General features: G+C 47.2%; 1 protein-coding gene across 1 annotated transcript in view; it reads right to left on the bottom strand.

Annotated features, from left to right (window-relative positions):
* Positions 1–23,942, bottom strand: part of LOC141054879 (SCO-spondin-like) — a 463,576-nt gene that overhangs the window by 354,356 nt on the left and 85,278 nt on the right. Inside the window, exons 23-29 of the mRNA XM_073551763.1 lie at positions 19,853–19,987; positions 9,177–9,379; positions 8,964–9,091; positions 8,769–8,878; positions 8,197–8,346; positions 7,933–8,026; positions 7,367–7,761 (exon numbers count right to left, since the gene is read on the bottom strand). Of these exons, the coding sequence (XP_073407864.1) occupies positions 7,367–7,761; positions 7,933–8,026; positions 8,197–8,346; positions 8,769–8,878; positions 8,964–9,091; positions 9,177–9,379; positions 19,853–19,987 (1,215 nt within the window). The remainder of the gene's footprint in view (positions 1–7,366; positions 7,762–7,932; positions 8,027–8,196; positions 8,347–8,768; positions 8,879–8,963; positions 9,092–9,176; positions 9,380–19,852; positions 19,988–23,942) is intronic.

The raw sequence follows: 23,942 nt of genomic DNA on the forward strand, positions 1-23,942 counted from the left end.
GAGCTGCTCCATTCACACTGAGGACACAGAGCTTTCTACATGGCATAGAATCTCTGTGTCCGGTTCTCACACATCCTGGCTATATATCAGATCTGCTGTGAGAGGGGAGGAGAGAGCTGCTCCATTCACACTGAGGACACAGAGTTCTCTACATGGCATAGAATCTCTGTGTCCGGTTCTCACACATCCTGGCTATATATCAGATCTGCTGTGAGAGGGGAGGAGAGAGCTGCTCCATTCACACTGAGGACACAGAGTTCTCTACATGGCATAGAATCTCTGTGTCCGGTTCTCACACATCCTGGCTATATATCAGATCTGCTGTGAGAGGGGAGGAGAGAGCTGCTCCATTCACACTGAGGACACAGAGTTCTCTACATGGAATAGAATCTCTGTGTCCGGTTCTCACACATCCTGGCTATATATCAGATCTGCTGTGAGAGGGGAGGAGAGAGCTGCTCCATTCACACCGAGTTCACAGAGTTCTCTACATGGAATAGAATCTCTGTGTCCAGTTCTCACACATCCTGGCTATATATCAGATCTGCTGTGAGAGGGGAGGAGAGAGCTGCTCCATTCACACTGAGGACACAGAGTTCTCTACATGGCATAGAATCTGTGCGTCCGGTTCTCACACATCCTGGCTATATATCGGATCTGCTGTGAGAGGGGAGGAGAGAGCTGCTCCATTCACACTGAGGACACAGAGTTCTCTACATGGAATAGAATCTCTGTGTCCGGTTCTCACACATCCTGGCTATATATCAGATCTGCTGTGAGAGGGGAGGAGAGAGCTGCTCCATTCACACCGAGTTCACAGAGTTCTCTACATGGAATAGAATCTGTGCGTCCGGTTCTCACACATCCTGGCTATATATCAGATCTGCTGTGAGAGGGGAGGAGAGAGCTGCTCCATTCACACTGAGGACACAGAGTTCTCTACATGGAATAGAATCTCTGTGTCCGGTTCTCACACATCCTGGCTATATATCAGATCTGCTGTGAGAGGGGAGGAGAGAGCTGCTCCATTCACACTGAGGACACAGAGTTCTCTACATGGAATAGAATCTGTGTGTCCGGTTCTCACACATCCTGGCTATATATCAGATCTGCTGTGAGAGGGGAGGAGAGAGCTGCTCCATTCACACTGAGGACACAGAGTTCTCTACATGGAATAGAATCTCTGTGTCCGGTTCTCACACATTCTGGCTATATATCAGATCTGCTGTGAGAGGGGAGGAGAGAGCTGCTCCATTCACACTGAGGACACAGAGTTCTCTACATGGAATAGAATCTGTGTGTCCGGTTCTCACACATCCTGGCTATATATCAGATCTGCTGTGAGAGGGGAGGAGAGAGCTGCTCCATTCACACTGAGGACACAGAGTTCTCTACATGGAATAGAATCTCTGTGTCCAGTTCTCACACATCCTGGCTATATATCAGATCTGCTGTGAGAGGGGAGGAGAGAGCTGCTCCATTCACACTGAGGACACAGAGTTCTCTACATGGAATAGAATCTCTGTGTCCGGTTCTCACACATCCTGGCTATATATCAGATCTGCTGTGAGAGGGGAGGAGAGAGCTGCTCCATTCACACTGAGGACACAGAGTTCTCTACATGGAATAGAATCTGTGTGTCCAGTTCTCACACATCCTGGCTATATATCAGATCTGCTGTGAGAGGGGAGGAGAGAGCTGCTCCATTCACACTGAGGACACAGAGTTCTCTACATGGCATAGAATCTGTGCGTCCGGTTCTCACACATCCTGGCTATATATCAGATCTGCTGTGAGAGGGGAGGAGAGAGCTGCTCCATTCACACTGAGGACACAGAGTTCTCTACATGGAATAGAATCTCTGTGTCCGGTTCTCACACATCCTGTCTATATATCAGATCTGCTGTGAGAGGGGAGGAGAGAGCTGCTCCATTCACACTGAGGACACAGAGTTCTCTACATGGCATAGAATCTGTGCGTCCGGTTCTCACACATCCTGGCTATATATCAGATCTGCTGTGAGAGGGGAGGAGAGAGCTGCTCCATTCACACTGAGGACACAGAGTTCTCTACATGGAATAGAATCTCTGTGTCCGGTTCTCACACATCCTGTCTATATATCAGATCTGCTGTGAGAGGGGAGGAGAGAGCTGCTCCATTCACACTGAGGACACAGAGTTCTCTACATGGCATAGAATCTGTGCGTCCGGTTCTCACACATTCTGGCTATATATCAGATCTGCTGTGAGAGGGGAGGAGAGAGCTGCTTCATTCACACTGAGGACACAGAGTTCTCTACATGGAATAGAATCTGTGCGTCCGGTTCTCACACATCCTGGCTATATATCAGATCTGCTGTGAGAGGGGAGGAGAGAGCTGCTCCAGTCACACTGAGGACACAGAGTTCTCTACATGGCATAGAATCTGTGCGTCCGGTTCTCACACATCCTGGCTATATATCAGATCTGCTGTGAGAGGGGAGGAGAAAGCTGCTCCATTCACACTGAGGACACAGAGTTCTCTACATGGCATAGAATCTGTGCGTCCGGTTCTCACACATCCTGGCTATATATCAGATCTGCTGTGAGAGGGGAGGAGAGAGCTGCTCCAGTCACACTGAGGACACAGAGTTCTCTACATGGCATAGAATCTGTGCGTCCGGTTCTCACACATCCTGGCTATATATCAGATCTGCTGTGAGAGGGGAGGAGAGAGCTGCTCCAGTCACACTGAGGACACAGAGTTCTCTACATGGCATAGAATCTGTGCGTCCGGTTCTCACACATCCTGGCTATATATCAGATCTGCTGTGAGAGGGGAGGAGAGAGCTGCTCCAGTCACACTGAGGACACAGAGTTCTCTACATGGCATAGAATCTGTGCGTCCGGTTCTCACACATTCTGGCTATATATCAGATCTGCTGTGAGAGGGGAGGAGAGAGCTGCTCCATTCACACTGAGGACACAGAGTTCTCTACATGGCATAGAATCTGTGCGTCCGGTTCTCACACATTCTGGCTATATATCAGATCTGCTGTGAGAGGGGAGGAGAGAGCTGCTCCAGTCACACTGAGGACACAGAGTTCTCTACATGGCATAGAATCTGTGCGTCCGGTTCTCACACATCCTGGCTATATATCAGATCTGCTGTGAGAGGGGAGGAGAGAGCTGCTCCAGTCACACTGAGGACACAGAGTTCTCTACATGGCATAGAATCTGTGCGTCCGGTTCTCACGCATCCTGGCTATATATCAGATCTGCTGTGAGAGGGGAGGAGAGAGCTGCTCCAGTCACACTGAGGACACAGAGTTCTCTACATGGCATAGAATCTGTGCGTCCGGTTCTCACACATCCTGGCTATGGCTGGAGTCACACTAACCTGCGCAAAATACGGTCAGTATTTTACATGCGTAATACGGATGACAGACCCCTAAACAGTGCTCCGTATGTCATCCGTAATCAAGGTGTGGTCGCGTATTTTGCGCATGTCAGCATCCGTATGTAATCCGTATGGCATCCGTATGGTGAGATTTTCTCGCAGGCTTGCAAAATGGACATATAATGGAGCCCTATGACAGTTTTAATAAAGAAATGAAAGAATAGATATAGACACATAGAATGCATATATATTATACATATATATATATATATATGTATTCTATGTGTATATATCTATTCTTTCGTTTCTTTATTAAACCTGTCAGTGTGAGTTTACTGTATCGTGCACTGAATTGCCGGCTTGGCTAAAAGACACCGGGTGCGTATTTCTCGCAGGTCACATGTGTGCTCCGTGTGTAATCCGTATTTTTTGCGCACCCATAGACTTGCATTGGCGTATTACGGGCTTAGTACGCTGACAATCGCAGCATGCTGCGAGTGGCATGGAGCGTAGGATACTGAGGAGAAATATACGGCTGGTGCAAGGGACCCCATAGAGAATCATTGGTCCGTGTCTAATGCGGCTTTTTGCGCCTCTCACGCACCCGTATTCCTCGCCAGTGTGACTCCGGCCTATATATCGGATCTGCTGTGAGAGGGGAGGAGAGAGCTGCTCCATTCACACTGAGGACACAGAGTTCTCTACATGGCATAGAATCTGTGCGTCCGGTTCTCACACATCCTGGCTATATATCAGATCTGCTGTGAGAGGGGAGGAGAGAGCTGCTTCATTCACACTGAGGACACAGAGTTCTCTACATGGCATAGAATCTGTGCGTCCGGTTCTCACACATTCTGGCTATATATCAGATCTGCTGTGAGAGGGGAGGAGAGAGCTGCTTCATTCACACTGAGGACACAGAGTTCTCTACATGGCATAGAATCTCTGTGTCCGGTTCTCACACATCCTGGCTATATATCAGATCTGCTGTGAGAGGGGAGGAGAGAGCTGCTCCATTCACACTGAGGACACAGAGTTCTCTACATGGCATAGAATCTGTGCGTCCGGTTCTCACACATCCTGGCTATATATCAGATCTGCTGTGAGAGGGGAGGAGAGAGCTGCTTCATTCACACTGAGGACACAGAGTTCTCTACATGGCATAGAATCTGTGCGTCCGGTTCTCACACATCCTGGCTATATATCAGATCTGCTGTGAGAGGGGAGGAGAGAGCTGCTCCATTCACACTGAGGACACAGAGTTCTCTACATGGAATAGAATCTGTGCGTCCGGTTCTCACACATCCTGGCTATATATCAGATCTGCTGTGATAGGGGAGGAGAGAGCTGCTCCATTCACACTGAGGACACAGAGTTCTCTACATGGCATAGAATCTGTGCGTCCGGTTCTCACACATCCTGGCTATATATCAGATCTGCTGTGAGAGGGGAGGAGAGAGCTGCTCCATTCACACTGAGGACACAGAGTTCTCTACATGGAATAGAATCTGTGCGTCCGGTTCTCACACATTCTGGCTATATATCAGATCTGCTGTGAGAGGGGAGGAGAGAGCTGCTCCATTCACACTGAGGACACAGAGTTCTCTACATGGCATAGAATCTGTGTGTCCGGTTCTCACACATCCTGGCTATATATCAGATCTGCTGTGAGAGGGGAGGAGAGAGCTGCTCCATTCACACTGAGGACACAGAGTTCTCTACATGGCATAGAATCTGTGCGTCCGGTTCTCACACATCCTGGCTATATATCAGATCTGCTGTGAGAGGGGAGGAGAGAGCTGCTCCATTCCCAGTGGGGGCACAGGGCTCTCTACATGGCATAGAATCTCTGTGTCTGGTTCTCACACATCCTGGCTATATATCGGATCTGCTGTGAGAGGGGAGGAGAGAGCTGCTCCATTCCCAGTGGGGGCACAGGGCTCTCTACATGGCATAGAATCTCTGTGTCCGGTTCTCACACATCCTGGCTATATATCGGATCTGCTGTGAGAGGGGAGGAGAGAGCTGCTCCATTCCCAGTGGGGGCACAGGGCTCTCTACATGGCATAGAATCTGTGTGTCCGGTTCTCACACATCCTGGCTATATATCAGATCTGCTGTGACAGAGGAGGAGAGAGCTGCTCCATTCACACTGAGGACACAGAGTTCTCTACATGGAATAGAATCTGTGCGTCCGGTTCTCACACATCCTGGCTATATATCGGATCTGCTGTGAGAGGGGAGGAGAGAGCTGCTTCATTCACACTGAGGACACAGAGTTCTCTACATGGAATAGAATCTGTGCGTCCGGTTCTCACACATCCTGGCTATATATCGGATCTGCTGTGAGAGGGGAGGAGAGAGCTGCTCCATTCACACTGAGGACACAGAGTTCTCTACATGGCATAGAATCTCTGTGTCCGGTTCTCACACATCCTGGCTATATATCGGATCTGCTGTGAGAGGGGAGGAGAGAGCTGCTCCATTCACACTGAGGACACAGAGTTCTCTACATGGCATAGAATCTCTGTGTCCGGTTCTCACACATCCTGGCTATATATCAGATCTGCTGTGAGAGGGGAGGAGAGAGCTGCTCCATTCACACTGAGGACACAGAGTTCTCTACATGGCATAGAATCTGTGCGTCCGGTTCTCACACATCCTGGCTATATATCGGATCTGCTGTGAGAGGGGAGGAGAGAGCTGCTCCATTCACACTGAGGACACAGAGTTCTCTACATGGAATAGAATCTGTGCGTCCGGTTCTCACACATCCTGTCTATATATCAGATCTGCTGTGAGAGGGGAGGAGAGAGCTGCTCCATTCACACTGAGGACACAGAGTTCTCTACATGGCATAGAATCTGTGCGTCCGGTTCTCACACATCCTGGCTATATATCGGATCTGCTGTGAGAGGGGAGGAGAGAGCTGCTCCATTCCCAGTGGGGGCACAGGGCTCTCTACATGGCACTGCATCTTTGTGTCCCATCTTCACACTACTTGGCTGTAGACCGAGTTTGCAGTGAGGTCATCCTGACTGATGTTCAGCTTTACACTGGATATGAGATGAACAGAGAAAAAGGCGGGCACCACTACATAAATGCAATATCCAATATAAAGGGTGCTGCCTGTGTGCCAAGGGACAAGATGAATACACAAAAGGAAAAAGACGGCACACCAGGGCGCACACACCAAATAGAGATAAAGTGAAAAAAGCTTTATTGTAACAAAAAATACACACACGTTAAAAACATTTAAAACACTAAAATCAGTGATAAACTGTATAGTACATATAACGGACATATGTTGACAATCAAAATAATCTGCAGAGAAGTCACAGAATGTGGCAAAAATATAACGGGTACAATACAACGACCATACTTGAGTCATGTATATGAGTCTCTACTAATAGAGACATATCACCATAAAAAGATGTAAATAAGCTTGTCAACATATGTTACACTGTTTCAGCCATGGTGGTAAAAGAATATTTACTAACCACCAGTAATACCATAATAGTCAGCTAATAATGATGTGGCCCTATAAGATCCTACGTGAATTGCATAGATGCAAAGATAGCCATACTCCCCAAAGGTTACAGTGCTGTGCTGCCTACGCGTATCGCTACGTCTTGTAGCTTCATCAGGGAGGGTGAAGTCCAATAACACAGTCTGCAGTCGGTGTATTGTACCCGTTATATTTTTGCCACATTCTATGACTTCTCTGCAGATTATTTTGATTGTCAACATATGTCCGTTATATGTACTACACAGTTTATCACTGATTTTACGGTTTTAAATGTTTTTAACGTGTGTGTGCATTTTTTGTTACAATAAAGCTTTTTTCACTTTATCTCTATTTGGTGTGCCGTCTTTTTCCTTTTGTTTATTCAGCTTGACACTGGATGGCACTGGCCTGTCCACAAGAAATTGGGATCCTATACTGTAATCAGTCATGAATGCGAGTTGTTACAGATACAGGACCCACCTGATTCATCGGAGTCATCAGCAAAACCGCAGTCCAGATCCCCATCACAGACATGAAAGAGGGGAATGCAGCGGCCATTGGAGCATCGGAACTCGCTGTCCGTGCAGGAGGGAGCAGGACAGCCCCATTCGTCAGAGTGATCTACACAGTCAGCTCTGCCATCACAGCGGTGGGCCAGGGGGATGCACTGTCCATTGGCGCAGCGGTGCTCTTGAGGAGCACAAGTCAATGAGCAGATCTCATCAGATCCATCTCCACAATCATCTTCGTTGTCACAGACCCAGGCAACAGGGACACAGCGGTCACTCAACCGGCATGCAAATTCATCCGCTCCACATCGGGAAGCAGCAGAGCACAGCTCATCCGAACAATGCCACAGGCCAGACTGACAGGTACTGCAAAAAAAAGAGTGGGAGTCAGATGAGAGTCCCATGAGCATAGAACCTCAGAGATCAGATATGGGGATGAGGCATCATGAATGTAGAGCCCCAGAGGTCACCATCAGTAATGAGGCATGAGATAGCAGAACTCTGGAGGTCAGATATGAGCAATCACAGGATACATACCAGTTGCGACACCCTTGTTCCACAATGGCACCAGTTGGAAATGCTAAACTCTCCCAGTAACATGGACATTCAGAGGGGTCGATGCAACCACCGTCTACCAGGCAGAGAAACCGCCATTAACATAAAGATGAGATAAATCAGGGTCATCCCGGGTCTCGGTTTGGGCTCATACACAGTATACATGGGATGTCCCCACCTGTAGCTTATGCCAGTATTACAGACAATGAGGATTACACTCTTGATGGCAGCATACAGTCCACTCACCATGCAGGATTTTCCCTGGAGGACAGAAGCATCCCTCAAAGCAAGACAGATTGGCACAGTGCAGCGCAGGGTCCAGACCCAGGTTCCTACAGGTCTGAGGGCAGGCAGGACCACAAGCCTCATACACCAGGCCGTTATCACACTGCATGGCTGCGAGCGAGAAGATGGGTTACAGGGTCACTAGTCTGGCACTCCTGCAATGGACCACACAAAGCTGGTTCTGACCAGAGCCACGCATTCGCTTGGTCTCCTTCATACAGGAAGGCCCAGCCTGAACTCTGATCCAGTCCAGATACTTGCATAGTACTAAAAGACCCTACATCTAATCAGTAAGTTTTCAATAACTCTTTCCTGTGAGACCATGTCCAGAATATTCTACAGGAGGTCCAGATTCGCAAATACTCTCAGGAAGGAGCGCCCATGATCGCAGGTCAGGTCAGGTTGTAGGCTCCGATCTCCTGATCGCTGGTCTAACCTTCTGCGCTTCACTCAGATTTTCTGGTGACGTCTGCAGAGTCATGTAGTGAGGGCAGCGTAGGAGGGCAGTGCCCGGGGTCCTGGGGTACACTTACGACACAAGCTCTGCGACCTCCATCTGATGTAGATCCCACGTTGGTTGCACTCCTCCACGTACGTGGCAATGGCTGTACACAGACATTCACAGTCTCCACCGGAGTCACATCTAGGGTGAGAGGAGGACATAATGAGAGTCAGCACCAGAGAGAAGAATGTTTATGCAACCTTCACAGCACTCCGCCATCACCTACCCGCAGGCATCATACACACACCAGTCATAGTACTGCTGGCAGGGCACCTCCTGGTGGCACAGAGAGAACAGCGGCTGCAGGAGGATGGCGCAGCTCCTCCTGGCCCACGTCACCCTGTGACTGTTCTCCTGGTAGAAGAAGGAATATACCCAGATGCTCAGGCAGATATTTTTATATATAACCCCAGGACCTACGGAGAAGCGGACCCCATACCGTGCACGGGTGCTCAAAGTCATCGCTGTGGACCTCGGGGCACAGAAGACTCATCCTCCAGCTGTTTCCAAACAGATCTGCCGTGGGTTCCATGATCCCCTGACGACTTGTGAAATCATTCTCAGTGTCACCATCAAAGTTCCCGCACAGTCCACTGACGCGGCCACTGAAACCGGGATCCAGCTTGATGTAGACCCGGGTACCTAAGGGGGCAGGTGTATGACAGTGAATCAGTGAGCAGTCAAGTGGGCCCTGACCTGACAAATGCAGAAGAGGGATGAGGCCGCCCTTGCGATGGCTTGTGTCCATCACGCGTCTGTACATAATATAGTCATTCAGTGTGACATATAGAAAAGTGCTGCAGCTGTAGAGTCACTCAGTGGGATATATAGGGAGGGCCTGTAGCTGTATGACCACTCAGTGTGATATATAGAGAAGTTGTATAGTCATTCAGCGTGATATACAGTGAAGTGCTGCAGCTGCATAATCATTCAGTGTGATATTTAGGAAGGTGCTGCAGCTTTATAATCACCCAGTGTGACATATAGGAAAGTGCTGCAGATGTGTAGTCACTCCGTGTGATATATAGAGTGGTGAAGCAGCCGTATAAATGTCGTGATGCTGGAGGAGGTGAACTGAGCAGAACACTGACTTAAGCTGATGGTGTCACTTTCAGAGGTAACATCATCTTTCTGCGAATGAGATGAGTAATGTGAAATAGATTCCACTATGCTCTTCACTCCCTTCCCACTGATATACTTGCAGAGGCAAATGAGGTCAAATGTGGCCAAGTCCTGTAATGCCACTGCTGCAGGGACAGCTGTTGCCATAAGTGTTGGCAGTGATGCTGCTGCTAGCAGTCCTCATATTTTAACAGTTGTATCTTTTTTTTTCCACCTGCGACCACGTCAATTGATCATGTCACGTTTTGGTTTAATATAAATTTTGGACACAAGTATAATGTTTAAGTAATTTACAAAAATGTATTACCACACCAAGTTACCCCTTTCTTAAAATATGGAATTATCCAGATATGTTAGGCACTGGCAGAGTTCATATGATGGAGAAAAAGGCTAGCTTTTTATATAACCAGTCCCACCCCTCCCCAACACATGCCTCCTGACGAAGATACGAAACGCGTGTTTGGGCGGCGGGGATGCCACACGCTGGCCTGTCTCATGTTCCTTAGTATTGAGCCTGACTCACGGTTTCTGAAGTTATAGGGAACGCTATATCCCCACAACTAAAGTTATATATTGGAGTGGATCTGAGCATATTACACCGTGTAAGCATTTTATTAAGCACTAGATCATATTATATGTGTTCCCCTTCCCTGCTAGGAATGCAGTTACCTTGGATACTTTAGCTTTTGTGTACAATTTTTAAAGATGTTTAACTAAAATCTGCTTTAATTGGCACTTTATACTGTAGTTCTCTTGGTGTTGTTTATATATCTGATTAGTTTTTTTGTGCCAATAAACTTTAATATGGGTTCAGTTGCATAGTTATAATGCAGCACCAGCCTGCCAGTAATATTGGTGCAAGGCGTATGTGTCTCCAATTTGACAATTTAAACAGGTGTGGCAAAACACACCTACAGAGTTAGGTTCTGTTCACACTATATTTCAAAGGTGCATCTGTGGGGGGGTCTGTGGGGAGTCTGTCTGAATTCTCCTGTCAGATAAACCCAAATTTTTGTTTCCACTTTCAGTTCTGGCTCGGAACTTGCAGCTCTCTGGCGTCCCCCTTACTCTCAGGTTAGTCGGGGAACTGCACCTAGGATAAGAAGTCGCCGGAAAGGCTGCCTTGCCACGTACAGCCTATCGGGCACTCTGCAGTGAGGGCGGTATGTATATCACAAGTCCCAGGCCGGGAATACACCCATAAACCTCAGATCTGACACTGCCAGGGTTCCCCAGTACCACCAGGATGTCACGCTGCCATCACTTCCTGGTTTGATACTAAAGCCTATATCGGGTCAGGAACCAACCCGCAGGTAGCGTGATTTTGCACTGAGTACGTGTCGGATGGATCATAGAGCAAAAAGAATGAAGCTAGTAGATTTATAAGTTTACTCCAGAAAATATCAACAGTGTTTACAAAAATACAAAAGATATTACAAAAGGAGAAGAAATACAATATGTACAGACAGTCAGAAGTAAAAGGGATTAAAATATGAAACTTACTATATCTCAGTCACAGGTATGACGTGTCAATAAAGGGGAGGAGAGCTGTCCCAAAGCAATGGGTCAGCAGCACATGTTGTCTAGCTCAGGGTTCCCCAACTCCGGTCCTCAAGGCCCACCAACTGATCATGTTTTTAGGATTTCCCTGGTGTTGTACAGGTGAAGCAATTATCACCTGAGCAATACTAAGGAAATCCTGAAAACATGATCTGTCGGTGGGCCTTGAGGACTGGAGTTGGGGAACCCTGGTCTAGCTGACTCTCTGGCATCTGACGCCTCCCAGAATGGGCGTTTCAGTTTTATGCTTTGCCCATAAACCTATAAACTCCTCCCTTGCTGACCTCAATGGTGGACTGGGTTAAAGGGCATACTTTCCTTTTGAAAAATTATTAAAAACTCATATCTTCCATATCTCTGCCTGGAAAGCTCACAGGACGATGATAGGGGCATTACATTTTCCCCTGCAAAGTGACCATTCTTTTGAGACCAAACATGGCATGTCTGCGAGGTACTGGGGACAGAAACTAATTTCCCAGGTTTCTGATGTCTGTAAAGGCTGAAAAACATTACCATGCGTAGCCCCAATTATCCTGATCCTGGAAATCTACTTTTCCTGTCTCTAGGATTATTGTGTGTTATTAGATTCGACCTGGAATATCATGCCTGATAGACAAAGGAACTTTAGGAGGGAAAAAACCCACACTTAACTCGGCCATAGCAATAAAGTGACCATTTGATGAAGGGAGTGGATAGAATTTCACAGAGGCAGAGAACCAAACGGGGGGAGGAGTAACCGGCAGCCCTGTATGTGTACCTAGGATATTAGGAAATAATATTTTCCTGACAGCTCCTAAACCTGCAGAGGAGGCCATGGAAAACAATGACACAGAGTTTAAATTAACTTAGTATGTGCTTTTCTCTGAATATGTCCATTTGTTCAGGCCAATAGGTTTCTCTGTTCGTTCCCTTCTAAGTCCCCATCGGTGAATCATCTGAGTCCTATGTTTAGGGCTGTTGCTATAGAGATAATTGTAAAAACTTTAAGTCGTTTCATAGTTGATAGTGAATACAGAAGCAAGGCTATGACCTCCAGACGACCTCGGCACAAGGGGATGCCCCTAATGTGAACAGGTATTTAAAGAGGATTAGCTAATGGATGCAGACCAGGTACGGCTGACAGAAATTCTGGGATACAATAAATTTATGACCTGTAGAAATAACCTTTATCCTCAGCTGCAGAAGACTGGGGTGGGAGACAGTTTTTTTGTCTTAGCCTCAGCGTAATCAGAACTGGCACACTGCTTTGTTTCCATTCCTGTTATGAATATTGAGGGTTTTTTATGGACAGTAATGGACCTATGGTTATGAAAAACATATTTGTGCAGTCGTAGCGAAGCAGCGAACAAACAAAACGCATTGCCTTATGTCACTGGATGGTTGCAGCAACTCTTCCAAATGAATACCAAGAAGATGGATGATGTGGATGATGGTTTCCATGCCATGTTTACCATCTTTACAAAGGCAAAATCATAACAGCAATATCTCCCGCCTGGGACCTACAGGGGTGAAGATATTGTAGAAGTTTGGGGATCTCAATTTTCTAAAAGACAAAGCCACATCCCTTGACCAGACCCCCCAGTTGAGTTACTGAATGGGAGGTAAGTAGGTGTGACTTGTGTTAATAAAAGCAAATACAGAACTGTGATTAGTTTCATTTCTGGGAGACAGTGAGCTGCAGTTCTGTACCCTTACCCGCACAAAACAAAGAGCTACCCTTCATAAGAGACACAGCCAACCCTGCAACATTAGGTTTAGCATATTTCTTCTGTTCATCCATTTTATTTTATGCAATTGTATGTATTGTATTGTTTGTTCCCATTTTGAACCATCTTTGTATATTTTTTATAAACACTGCTTACTTTTTGGATTAAATATATAAGATTGAATAGCTCTGTTCCTCTTGCTCTATAAATTGCATCCCTGAAGCTATACATTACCTGCAACGGGCGTCCAATTGGCCTGTAGAAACGATTGGTGGTGGCAGCTAGTTGCTTTTGTTATCGTAGGGTTTGGCAGTAACCGTACTGATTTTTTTGTATATATCTATTCCATGCGTTAGAATCGGAGGTGTATGTACCATGCACTCACTGTTAGTTCCCCAATAAGGGTATGTTTCCAGCATCAAACTTGCAGCGGCCAGATGTTACAGCATAGTGGATGGGATTTCATGAAATCCCATCTCCACTATGCGTGCAGGGAAGCGTCTTTACCGAACACAGCATGTCTATTTATGTTGTGGAGACGCTCCATCTCCACAGCATGAATTACCCACAGACTATCAATAGATGCGGTAAAACCACATTATCTTTCTAGTCACATGCGTAGTAAGTGCGGGAACGCAGCATACTACATTGTGTACTAATTTATATAATGTCTTACCCTGTGACACAGCCGGAAGTTCCTGGCCACTGGAGTTCTCGCGATGAGCTGAGCTGACTGCAAGAACTGCCGTGCATGTGAACGCCGGGGTTATCTCCTGTCACTAGGCAAGTTCTCACGGTCAGCTGGCTGCAAGAGCTGCAGTGCAGGCGACTGCTGGAGACCGAGTTATCTCCGGTGATCATCTACATGCCCTGCTGTGTCTGGATGCCAGGCTGAGTGCTGGCATAATGCCACCATTCAGCCAAAGGAATCCAGATGTATATCTTCTCGGCGGACAGATATGATATACTGTTGCTTTTTTATTTTATTTCTCTTACAGGAGATCGAGGGCTTCGGTGGAATAGGTGATGCAGTAAGTATGATTAATTAAGATCAATAAAGGAGTGTGTCATTATTTCAATTAAAGGACTTTATTCTGGCTGAGTCTTTATTTACCATAGGATTAGTAATGATAGGCATCTTATAGACGCCTCTCCATTACTAAGCCGTGGGCTTGATGTCACCGAACAATACAAAGGTGACATCATCCCCACAAATATTACCCCACTTGCCACCACTACAGGGCAAGTGAGAACAGCCAAGTAAAGTGCCACAGCTGTGGGCTGCTATTTTTAGGCTGGTGAAGGCGAAAATCCATGGGCCTCGCCAGTCTGAGAATACCAGGCCACAACTGTCTGCTTTTTCCTTGGCTGGTTAACAAAAATAGGGGGACCCCACTGTTTTTTTTTGGAGGGGATCCCACTATTTTTGCTAACCATCCAAGGTAAGCAGACTGCTGCGGCCTGGTATTATCAGACTGGTAAGGTTCATGAATATTGGACCCTTACCAGCCTGAAACACCAGTTCCAGTATTCTGCTTTACTCTGGCTGGTTAACAAATATGGGGGGACCTCATGCTATTTTTTAAAAAATTATTATTTATTAAAAAGGAGGGGACCTCTCTCTGTGCTTTCCTCCACTTCTGGCTGTGTCACAAGATTCACCATTATGTAAATTAGTACACATGCGTAGTGAGTAGTAATGAGCGAGTATACCCGTTGCTCTGGTTTTCCCTAGCATGCTCGGGTGTCCTCCGAGTATTATGGCGTGCTCGGAGATTTAGTTTCTATCGCCTCAGCTGCGTGATTTGCGGCTGCTAGACAGCCTGAATACATGTGAGGAAAGCCTGTTTGTTAGGGAATTCCACACATGTATTCAGGCTGTCTACAAGTCACAAATCAAGCAGATGAGACGACGAAAACTAAATCTCCGAGCACGCCAAAATACTCGGAGGACACCCGAGCAACGAGCATACTCGCTCCTCACTAGTAGTGAGCTGTGTTCCCGCAGGTAATACACATGTGACTAGGAAGATAATGTGGTCTTACCGCATCTAATGAACGTGTATGGGTAATTTACGTCTCCGCTACATAAATTGACATGCTGTGGTCTGGAAAGACGCTCCACAAGTCCGTCGCTGTGGGTGAGCCGCGGCATCGGTGCACACATAGTCAGCATGGTATTTCTTGAAATCCCATCCCCTGCACTGTAACAGCTGAACGCTGCAGGTTGGACATTGTGGATATATGCAGCGTCCAACCCGCAGCGTTTACGGAGCGTGGGAACATACCCCAACATGTCTGCAAACACGAAATCACTTTTTTTTCCTTCCCAGAAGCCAATTTTCAATTAGCTTTATTTCAAGTTACAAAAAAAAATGCATACAATGAAAAAACACAAAAAACGTAGGTGACATGCCAGTGGCCTCAGATGCAGATCAGGTTCAGATTTCACCTGCGTCAAATCCTGATCGTGTGCACATACCCTAACCGGCCAAGTAGCGGAACTAGACGCGGCCTGGTCCATCACTCGTCAGTCAGCTGTGTAATTGTCCTAATGATTGGAGGCAGCGGTGTGTTGTTCCCTGACAGATTGGTGGCAGCGGTGTGTGACAGATTGGTGGCAGCGGTGGGATCTTTGTGATCTCTCCAGCTATGATTGCTGACAGATATTCAGACGAACCCCCAGACGCACTGCAGAAATTCAGTGGGAACTGGACCTGAAAGGTTTCACATTACTGTATTCATTTTCTGCAGATTTTTGGTTAAAATAGATTAATTCCTCCTGCCCAAAACAGAGCCCGTAACAAGTGACAGGAGGAAGGAAAACAGCCTGACAATGCACTAACAGCGTATGCAGCACAGCTGTGGGTTCTACAGTTGCCAAATATTAAAACAGCTATACAAGAAGTAAAATGTGTATGTATTCTATAAAACAGCATCATCCCCCAAATAAAGAACCTCACAGAGACGCTGGGAGATGCAGCAGTGAAAGGCACTTCCCCTAGTAGATCAGCTGCTAAACCGTCACTTTTTGGTACTTTATTTTATGATTTTTTTTTTCTTATCGATGCTTGGGAAAAATTTCAAAGTAAGTTCTGTAACCCCAAGGCAGCTACACATTTGTTCCCACCCGGAAATGAACATGTGGCAACAGCATGCAGTATGGTCGTGGGATGTGCAGTTACTAAGGGGGAAAATGAAGTATTCAAATGTGAAGGGTTAATACTAAAATCAGAGATGAAGTTTCGTTTTGTCCATTCTCTGAAGGTTTCGTTTCTTCATTTTTGTTGCTGTAAGATAATTTTTTGTAATTGGGATGGGCTGTCATGAAACCAGACTGTTCCCATCAGGTGCAAAGATAAGGGAGGCGGGAGTATAAAACTCTGAAGAATATGCCATTATACTACTTTCTATTTGGATACGGACATACACTCACTGGCCACTTTATTAGGTACACCTGTCCAACTGTGTGTTAAGACTTAATTTCTAATCAGCCAATCACATGGCGGCAACTCAGTGCATTTAGGCATGTAGACATGGTCAAGACAATCTCCTGCAGTTCAAACCGAGCATCAGTATGGGGAAGAAAGGTGATTTGAGTGCCTTTGAACGTGGCATGATTGTTGGTGCCAGAAGGGCTGGTCTGAGAATTTCAGAAACTGCTGATCTACTGGGATTTTCACGCACAACCATCTCTAGGGTTTACAGAGAATGGTCCGAAAAAGAAAAAAAATCCAGTGAGCGGCAGTTCTGTGGCCGGAAATGCCTTGTTGATGCCAGAGGTCAGAGGAGAATGGGCAGACTGGTTCGAGCTGATAGAAAGGCAACAGTGACTCAAATTGCCACCCGTTACAACCAAGGTAGGCAGAAGAGCATCTCTGAACGCACAGTGCGTCGAACTTTGAGGCAGATGGGCTACAGCAGCAGAAGACCACACTGGGTACCACTCCTCTCAGCTAAGAACAGGAAACTGAGGCTACAATTTGCACAAGCTCATCGAAATTGGACAGTAGAAGATTGGAAAAACGTTGCCTGGTCTGATGAGTCTCGATTTCTGCTGCAACATTCGGATGGTAGGGTCAGAATTTGGCGTAAACAACATGAAAGCATGGATCCATCCTGCCTTGTATCAACGGTTCAGGCTGGTGGTGGTGGTGTCATGGTGTGGGGAATTTTTTCTGGGCACTCTTTGGGCCCCTTGGTACCAATTGAGCATCGTTGCAACGCCACAGCCTACCTGAGTATTGTTGCTGACCATGTCCATCCCTTTATGACCACAATGTACCCAACATCTGATGGCTACTTTCAGCAGGATAATGCGCCATGTCATAAAGCTCGAATCATCTCAGATTGGTTTCTTGAACATGACAATGAGTTCACTGTACTCAAATGGCCTCCTCAGTCACCAGATCTCAATCCAATAGAGCATCTTTGGGATGTGGTGGAACGGGAGATTCGCATCAGGGATGTGCAGCCGACAAATCTGCGCCAACTGTGTGATGCCATCATGTCAATATGGTCCAAAATCTCGGAGGAATGCTTCCAGCACCTTGTTGAATCTCTGCCACGAAGAATTGAGGCAGTTCTGAAGGCAAAAGGGGGTCCAACCCGTTACTAGCATGGTGTACCTAATAAAGTGGCCAGTGAGTGTATATGTAGTTTCTGGTTTTCTTGCAATATCATTGGCTTATAAAGTGAAATGATGTTATTGGTACTTGAGAACCTTGCATAATTAAGCAAAAGATTATAAAAGATGTGACTAAAAAAAGGGGCTTAGTGATCTGCCTCGATCCTCCCGTACAGGGACCCCCGTCTCCGTGTGGTCATTTGAGTTGCTAGCAACACTGTGGAATAATTTGGAAATCACTGGCTCAACCGTGAAGGGTTAATTTAGCCCTCCCAAAATAGCTACCTTGACACAAACACTAAAATACGGCCTTCCTTTCATAGACTTATGAATACAGAATAACATATATCCCAAAAACAATCATCATCAACGGGCCGCTGTATTTGTACCTGTCTAAGCTCTGATTAATACAGCAAGGTTTGGCCATCTCACAAGCTACAATGCACACTCGCTGTGATACACAAGGCTTGGCTTCAGGATTTTTCTTCAGAAGCAAAAATTAGGACATAGGGCTATTAAATTTCAATTTATTCATATATTATAATCCATACTGTGCCAATAGGCTATATTCCTTGTTATATGTCAGCTATATATTAGCATTATAAAATCATGTTTGACTTCTGGTATAAGAAACCACTGCTGAACGAGCAGCTATTGTCTGAAGGTTTCGCAAGATGAGAGAAATGGAGAAACGGAGTCCAAAGCCGGATACAAAAAGAAACCTGAGCAGTGTCGTCCGCGGCACATAAGGGTGAGGTACGTGGACGGGCTGGCAAAAATAGCGTGTTTGAATAATAATCACTTAGGAGGATTACATCTCCATATAAATTTACTACTTGGGGCCTAGAAAGGGTTTTCATGACTATTATTCTAACGCTACTTTTGCCAGCCCTTCTGTGTTCCGCACCCTTATGTGCCGCGGACGACGCTGCTCAGGTTTCTTTCTGTATCCGGCGACACTGCTTTTCTTCATCTCATTTTATCATTGCCTTTATTTGTCTTGCTCCCTGTATCGTCTGGAATGAATAAAGCTGCCATTTTCAATGTCGCTTTGGACTCGGTTTCTCCTTTTCGCTCAGTTTTTGAGAGTCGTTCCTACTACTTTGTTACCTTGGGGCATTGTGGTGCACAAGCACAGTAGGAACTAAAATGCATTTTGAGGGTTTTTGTTTTGCTCTAAATGTTCCGCAAGATGTAGAAGTTGTTTCCATAGATCAGATATCCTCACAGACGCCAGGCGAGGATTATTCTTCACAGCTGAGAAGTGTTTGTGGTTTCCTCGCGAATTCTTTCATTATTACTGAGGTTCATCCTGCTCCACTTTGATCCGGACCCCATGTCTGCACCCTTCTGCATGCGAGATCCGCCTCCCATAATCGGGGGCCACATTTACATCTTATCGTTATCAATAGATTTCCTTTGGTTTGTATCACATGTGATGAGTGGATTTTTGCTGGAGCTTCCATATCATGCGATTACTATCCCAGACTGAGACTACCGCTCCCATGTTCCTTCTGCTTTGGCGCTGCAGCCCTACAGCAGGTGTGGAATAAGCTGCGCGCTCTCACCTCCTATCCCTATGCTGGAAAAATCCTAAAGTGGCTCTGCGTGGGCAGGCCTCATCTTTTATAAGCCCTTGATTGGCTGACCATGTAATGCCATAGCTGCAGGGCATTATGGGGAAGCCAGCAGGGCGGAGCCTCACATCATTAGCCCACTCTCTGAGTCTTTAGCAGTGTGTGAAATTTCACAAAGCATTTTATTGTTTTGTGATCCTCATCATTCAAATTGCAAAGTGTTCAAATTCATGGGGACCTGAAAATTTCAGGAGATTCGAGTCTGTTAGGATTGATCCACTGATCTCTTCTCCCAGCCCCTGTCTGTGTGATAACATTACAGCATTCAGTCTTTACAGCACACCAGAAAGTGAGATCCAGTAAACAAGAAGTGTTTAAGATTCTGCCCCTAGTGGCCGTTGTATGAACTGTCACACAGCACAGTCCAGATCACAGGTGAAAAGGGTGAAGACCCATGGAGAAGGGGTTAAGGATATTTCCGGATTATGAGGCCTTTGGACAAAACCCCGCATTGTGTTCTTACCTCCATCCCACAGAATGGTCAATCCCAGGTGTGCGATGAGGACGGTGAATAACCCAACCTGATCCAGGATGATGCCATTCCCACTATAGACCTTGGGAAGTCTCACGACTGCACCGTTCACCGTCACCTCCTGACCTGTGGATACGGGGCGACACATAGTAAGGGTTTAGTGTGTATGATCTGACAGTGGGGGCCGCCGCAGCCTCACTGCCCCCCTGCCCCGCTCACTTATAGCGCTGATCCCCATGTGTCCCACCTCACATGAGAAAGCACCGATGCCAAAACCCAAGACTGCGCCTGCTGCCCAGAGAGGTGCGGTGAGGGACAGAGCAGGTGCCAAGAGCGGAAAACCAAGCAGCAAGAAGAACAGGGCAGCAATGCCGGAAGACACAGGGCAGCCATGCCGGAAGACACAGGGCAGCCATGAAGGAAAGCACAGGGCAGCCATGAAGGAAAGCACAGGGCAGCCATGACGGAAAGCACAGGGCAGCCATGCCGGAAGACACAGGGCAGCCATGACGGAAAGCACAGGGCAGCCATGAAGGAAAGCACAGGGCAGCAATGCTGGAAGACACAGGGCAGCCATGAAGGAAAGCACACGGCAGCCATGAAGGAAAGAACAGGGCAGCCATGAAGGAAAGCACAGGGCAGCAATGCTGGAAGACACAGGGCAGCCATGAAGGAAAGCACAGGGCAGCAATGCTGGAAGACACAGGGCAGCCATGAAGGAAAGCACAGGGCAGCCATGAAGGAAAGCACACGGCAGCCATGAAGGAAAGCACAGGGCAGCCATGAAGGAAAGCACAGGGGAGCCATGAAGGAAAGCACAAGGCAGCAATGTCGGAAGACACAGGGCAACCATGAAGGAAAGCACAGGGCAGCCATGAAGGAAAGCACAGGGCAGCCATGCCAGAAGACACAGGGCAACCATGAAGGAAAGCACAGGGCAGCCATGCCAGAAGACACAGGGCAGCCATGAAGGAAAGCACAGGGCAGCAATGCTGGAAGACACAGGGCAGCCATGAAGGAAAGCACAGGGCAGCAATGCTGGAAGACACAGGGCAGCCATGAAGGAAAGCACAGGGCAGCAATGCTGGAAGACACAGGGCAGCCATGAAGGAATAATAATAATAATAATAATTTTTATTTATATAGCGCCAACATATTCCGCAGCACTTTACAATTAAGCGGGGACATGTACAGACAATAAATTCAATACAAGTTAAGACAATTCAAACAGTGACATTAGGAGTGAGGTCCCTGCTCGCAAGCTTACAATCTACAAGGAAATGGGGGGACACAGTAGGTGAGAAATGCTTGTTAATTCAGGTCTGGCAATTATAATAGGGATTTTCATATAAAGCTGCATGATCCGGTCATCAGCCCGTGTGTTTAAGTGCAATAAACAAGTATCAAGTGCAGTTATCGTGTGCATGGAGGGTGTGGAGACAGATGAATAGTAGGGTGCAGATTCAGAATAATATTTGGAAGGAGGGAACAGGGCAAAGTTAGTTTGCTGAGTAGTTGATGTGGTAGGCTTGTTTGAAGAGATGGGTTTTCAAAGCGCACTTGAATAGGTCAGGGCTAGGTATTAGTCTGATCGTCTGGGGAAGTGCATTCCAGAGAGCTGGAGCAGCACGAGAGAAGTCTTGGAGACGGAGGTGCGAGGTTCGGATTACGGGGGATGTTAGTCTTAGGTCATTTGTAGAACGGAGGGCACGTGTAGGGCGATAGAGATGAGAGAGGAGATATAAGGCGGTGCAGAACAGTGGAGAGCTTTGTGGGTGAGAGAGATGAGTTTATACTGGACCCTGTAGCGAATAGGTAGCCAGTGTAATGACTGGCACAAGATGGAGGCATCGGTGAAGCGGCTGGACAGAAATATGACCCTGGCTGCCGCATTCAAGATGGATTGGAGAGGAGAAAGTTTGGTAAGAGGGAGACCGATCAGAAGAGAGTTGCAGTAGTCCAGACGAGAATGAATAAGAGCGACAGTAAGAGTCTTAGCAGTTTCAAAGGTGAGAAAAGGTCGGATTCTGGAGATGTTTTTAAGATGCAGGTGACAAGAGCGACTGAGTGATCGGATGTACGGAGTAAAGGAAAGTTCAGTGTCGAATATGACCCCAAGACAGCGGGCATGCTGCTTGGGAGTTATGGTTGAACCCTCCAGGGTTATTTCGATGTTAGGTAGAGAGGTTAGTAGAGGGGAGAAACACAAGAAGTTCAGTTTTAGAGAGATTTAGTTTCAGATAGAGGGAGGACATGATGCTAGAGACAGCAGACAGACAATCCTTGGTATTTTGAATTAGGGTAGGGGTGATGTCAGGGGAAGAAGTGTATAATTGGGTGTCATCAGCATAGAGATGATACTGGAACCCAAGTCTGCTGATTGTTTGTCCAATAGGGGCAGTGTATAAAGAGAAGAGGAGGGGGCCTAGGACTGAGCCCTGCGGGACCCCGATAGTAAGGGGACGAGAAGAGGAAGAGGAGCCGGAAAAAGATACAGTGAAGGAGCGGTCAGAGAGGTAGGAGGAGAACCAGGAGAGGGCTGTGTCCTTGAGGCCTATAGAGCGGAGCATAGTGAGGAGGAGCTGGTGATCCACAGTGTCAAATGCGGCAGAGAGATCCAGGAGAATCAGCAGGGAGCAATGACCTTTCGATTTAGCTGTTATTAGATCAGTAGAGACTTTAGTGAGGGCAGTTTCAGTAGAGTGTAAAGAGCGGAAACCAGATTGTAAGGGGTCGAGAAGAGAGTTATCCGAGAGATAGCGGATTAGACGGGAGTGGACCAGGCGTTCCAGGAGTATAGAGATGAAGGGAAGGTTAGAGACAGGTCTGTAGTTAGCAGTGCAGTTCTGGTCCAGGGATGGCTTTTTAAGTAAAGGGGTTATGATGGCATGTTTAAATGAGGAGGGAAATATACCTGAAGAAAGAGAGAGGTTAAATATTTTAGTCAGGTGAGTGGTGACCACTGGTGAGAGAGACTGCAGGAGCTGTGAAGGAATAGGGTCACTGTTGCAGGTTGTAGGCCGAGCAGAAGCGAGGAGCTTGGAAACTTCTTCTGAAACAGGCTCAAAGATGTCTAGTGAGCTTGAGGTGCGGCAGGGAAGGGGATCCAGGCACTGAGGAGATAGGGCTGAGATATCCTGATGGATGTGGTTGATTTTTTCTAGGAAATAAGTGGCCAGATCCTCACCGCTGAGGTTGGTGATGGGGGCCTGTACTTTAGGTTTCAGGAGGGAGTTTAAGGTTTCAAAAAGTCGTCTTGGGTTGTTGGATAGTGAGGTGATGAGGGTGGTGAAGTAGGATTGTTTGGCCAGATGAAGGGCAGAGTTATAGGTTTTGAGCATGAACTTATAGTGGATGAAGTCTTCTGCTAAGAGAGATTTTCTCCACTGCCGCTCTGCACACCTCGAGCAGCGCAGGAAAGCACAGGGCAGCCATGAAGGAAAGCACAGGGGAGCCATGAAGAAAAGCACAGGGCAGCAATGCTGGAAGACACAGGGCAGCCATGAAGGAAAGCACAGGGCAGCAATGCTGGAAGACACAGGGCAGCCATGAAGGAAAGCACAGGGCAGCAATGCTGGAAGACACAGGGCAGCCATGAAGGAAAGCACAGGGGAGCCATGAAGGAAAGCACAGGGCAGCCATGAAGGAAAGCACAGGGCAGCCATGAAGGAAAGCACAGGGCAGCCATGAAGGAAAGCACAGGGGAGCCATGAAGGAAAGCACAGGGCAGCCATGCCAGAAGACACAGGGCAGCCATGAAGGAAAGCACAGGGCAGCCATGAAGGAAAGCACAGGGCAGCCATGAAGGAAAGCACAGGGCAGCCATGAAGGAAAGCACGGGGCAGCCATGAAGGAAAGCACAGGGCAGCCATGAAGGAAAGCACAGGGGAGCCATGAAGGAAAGCACAGGGCAGCCATGCCAGAAGACACAGGGCAGCCATGAAGGAAAGCACAGGGCAGCCATGAAGGAAAGCACAGGGCAGCCATGAAGGAAAGCACAGGGCAGCCATGAAGGAAAGCACAGGGGAGCCATGAAGGAAAGCACAGGGCAGCCATGCCAGAAGACACAGGGCAGCCATGA

This window comes from Dendrobates tinctorius, unplaced genomic scaffold, assembly GCF_039654945.1.
Source record: "Dendrobates tinctorius isolate UK_male_01 unplaced genomic scaffold, ASM3965494v1 ptg000179l, whole genome shotgun sequence".
NCBI lineage: Eukaryota > Metazoa > Chordata > Amphibia > Anura > Dendrobatidae > Dendrobates > Dendrobates tinctorius.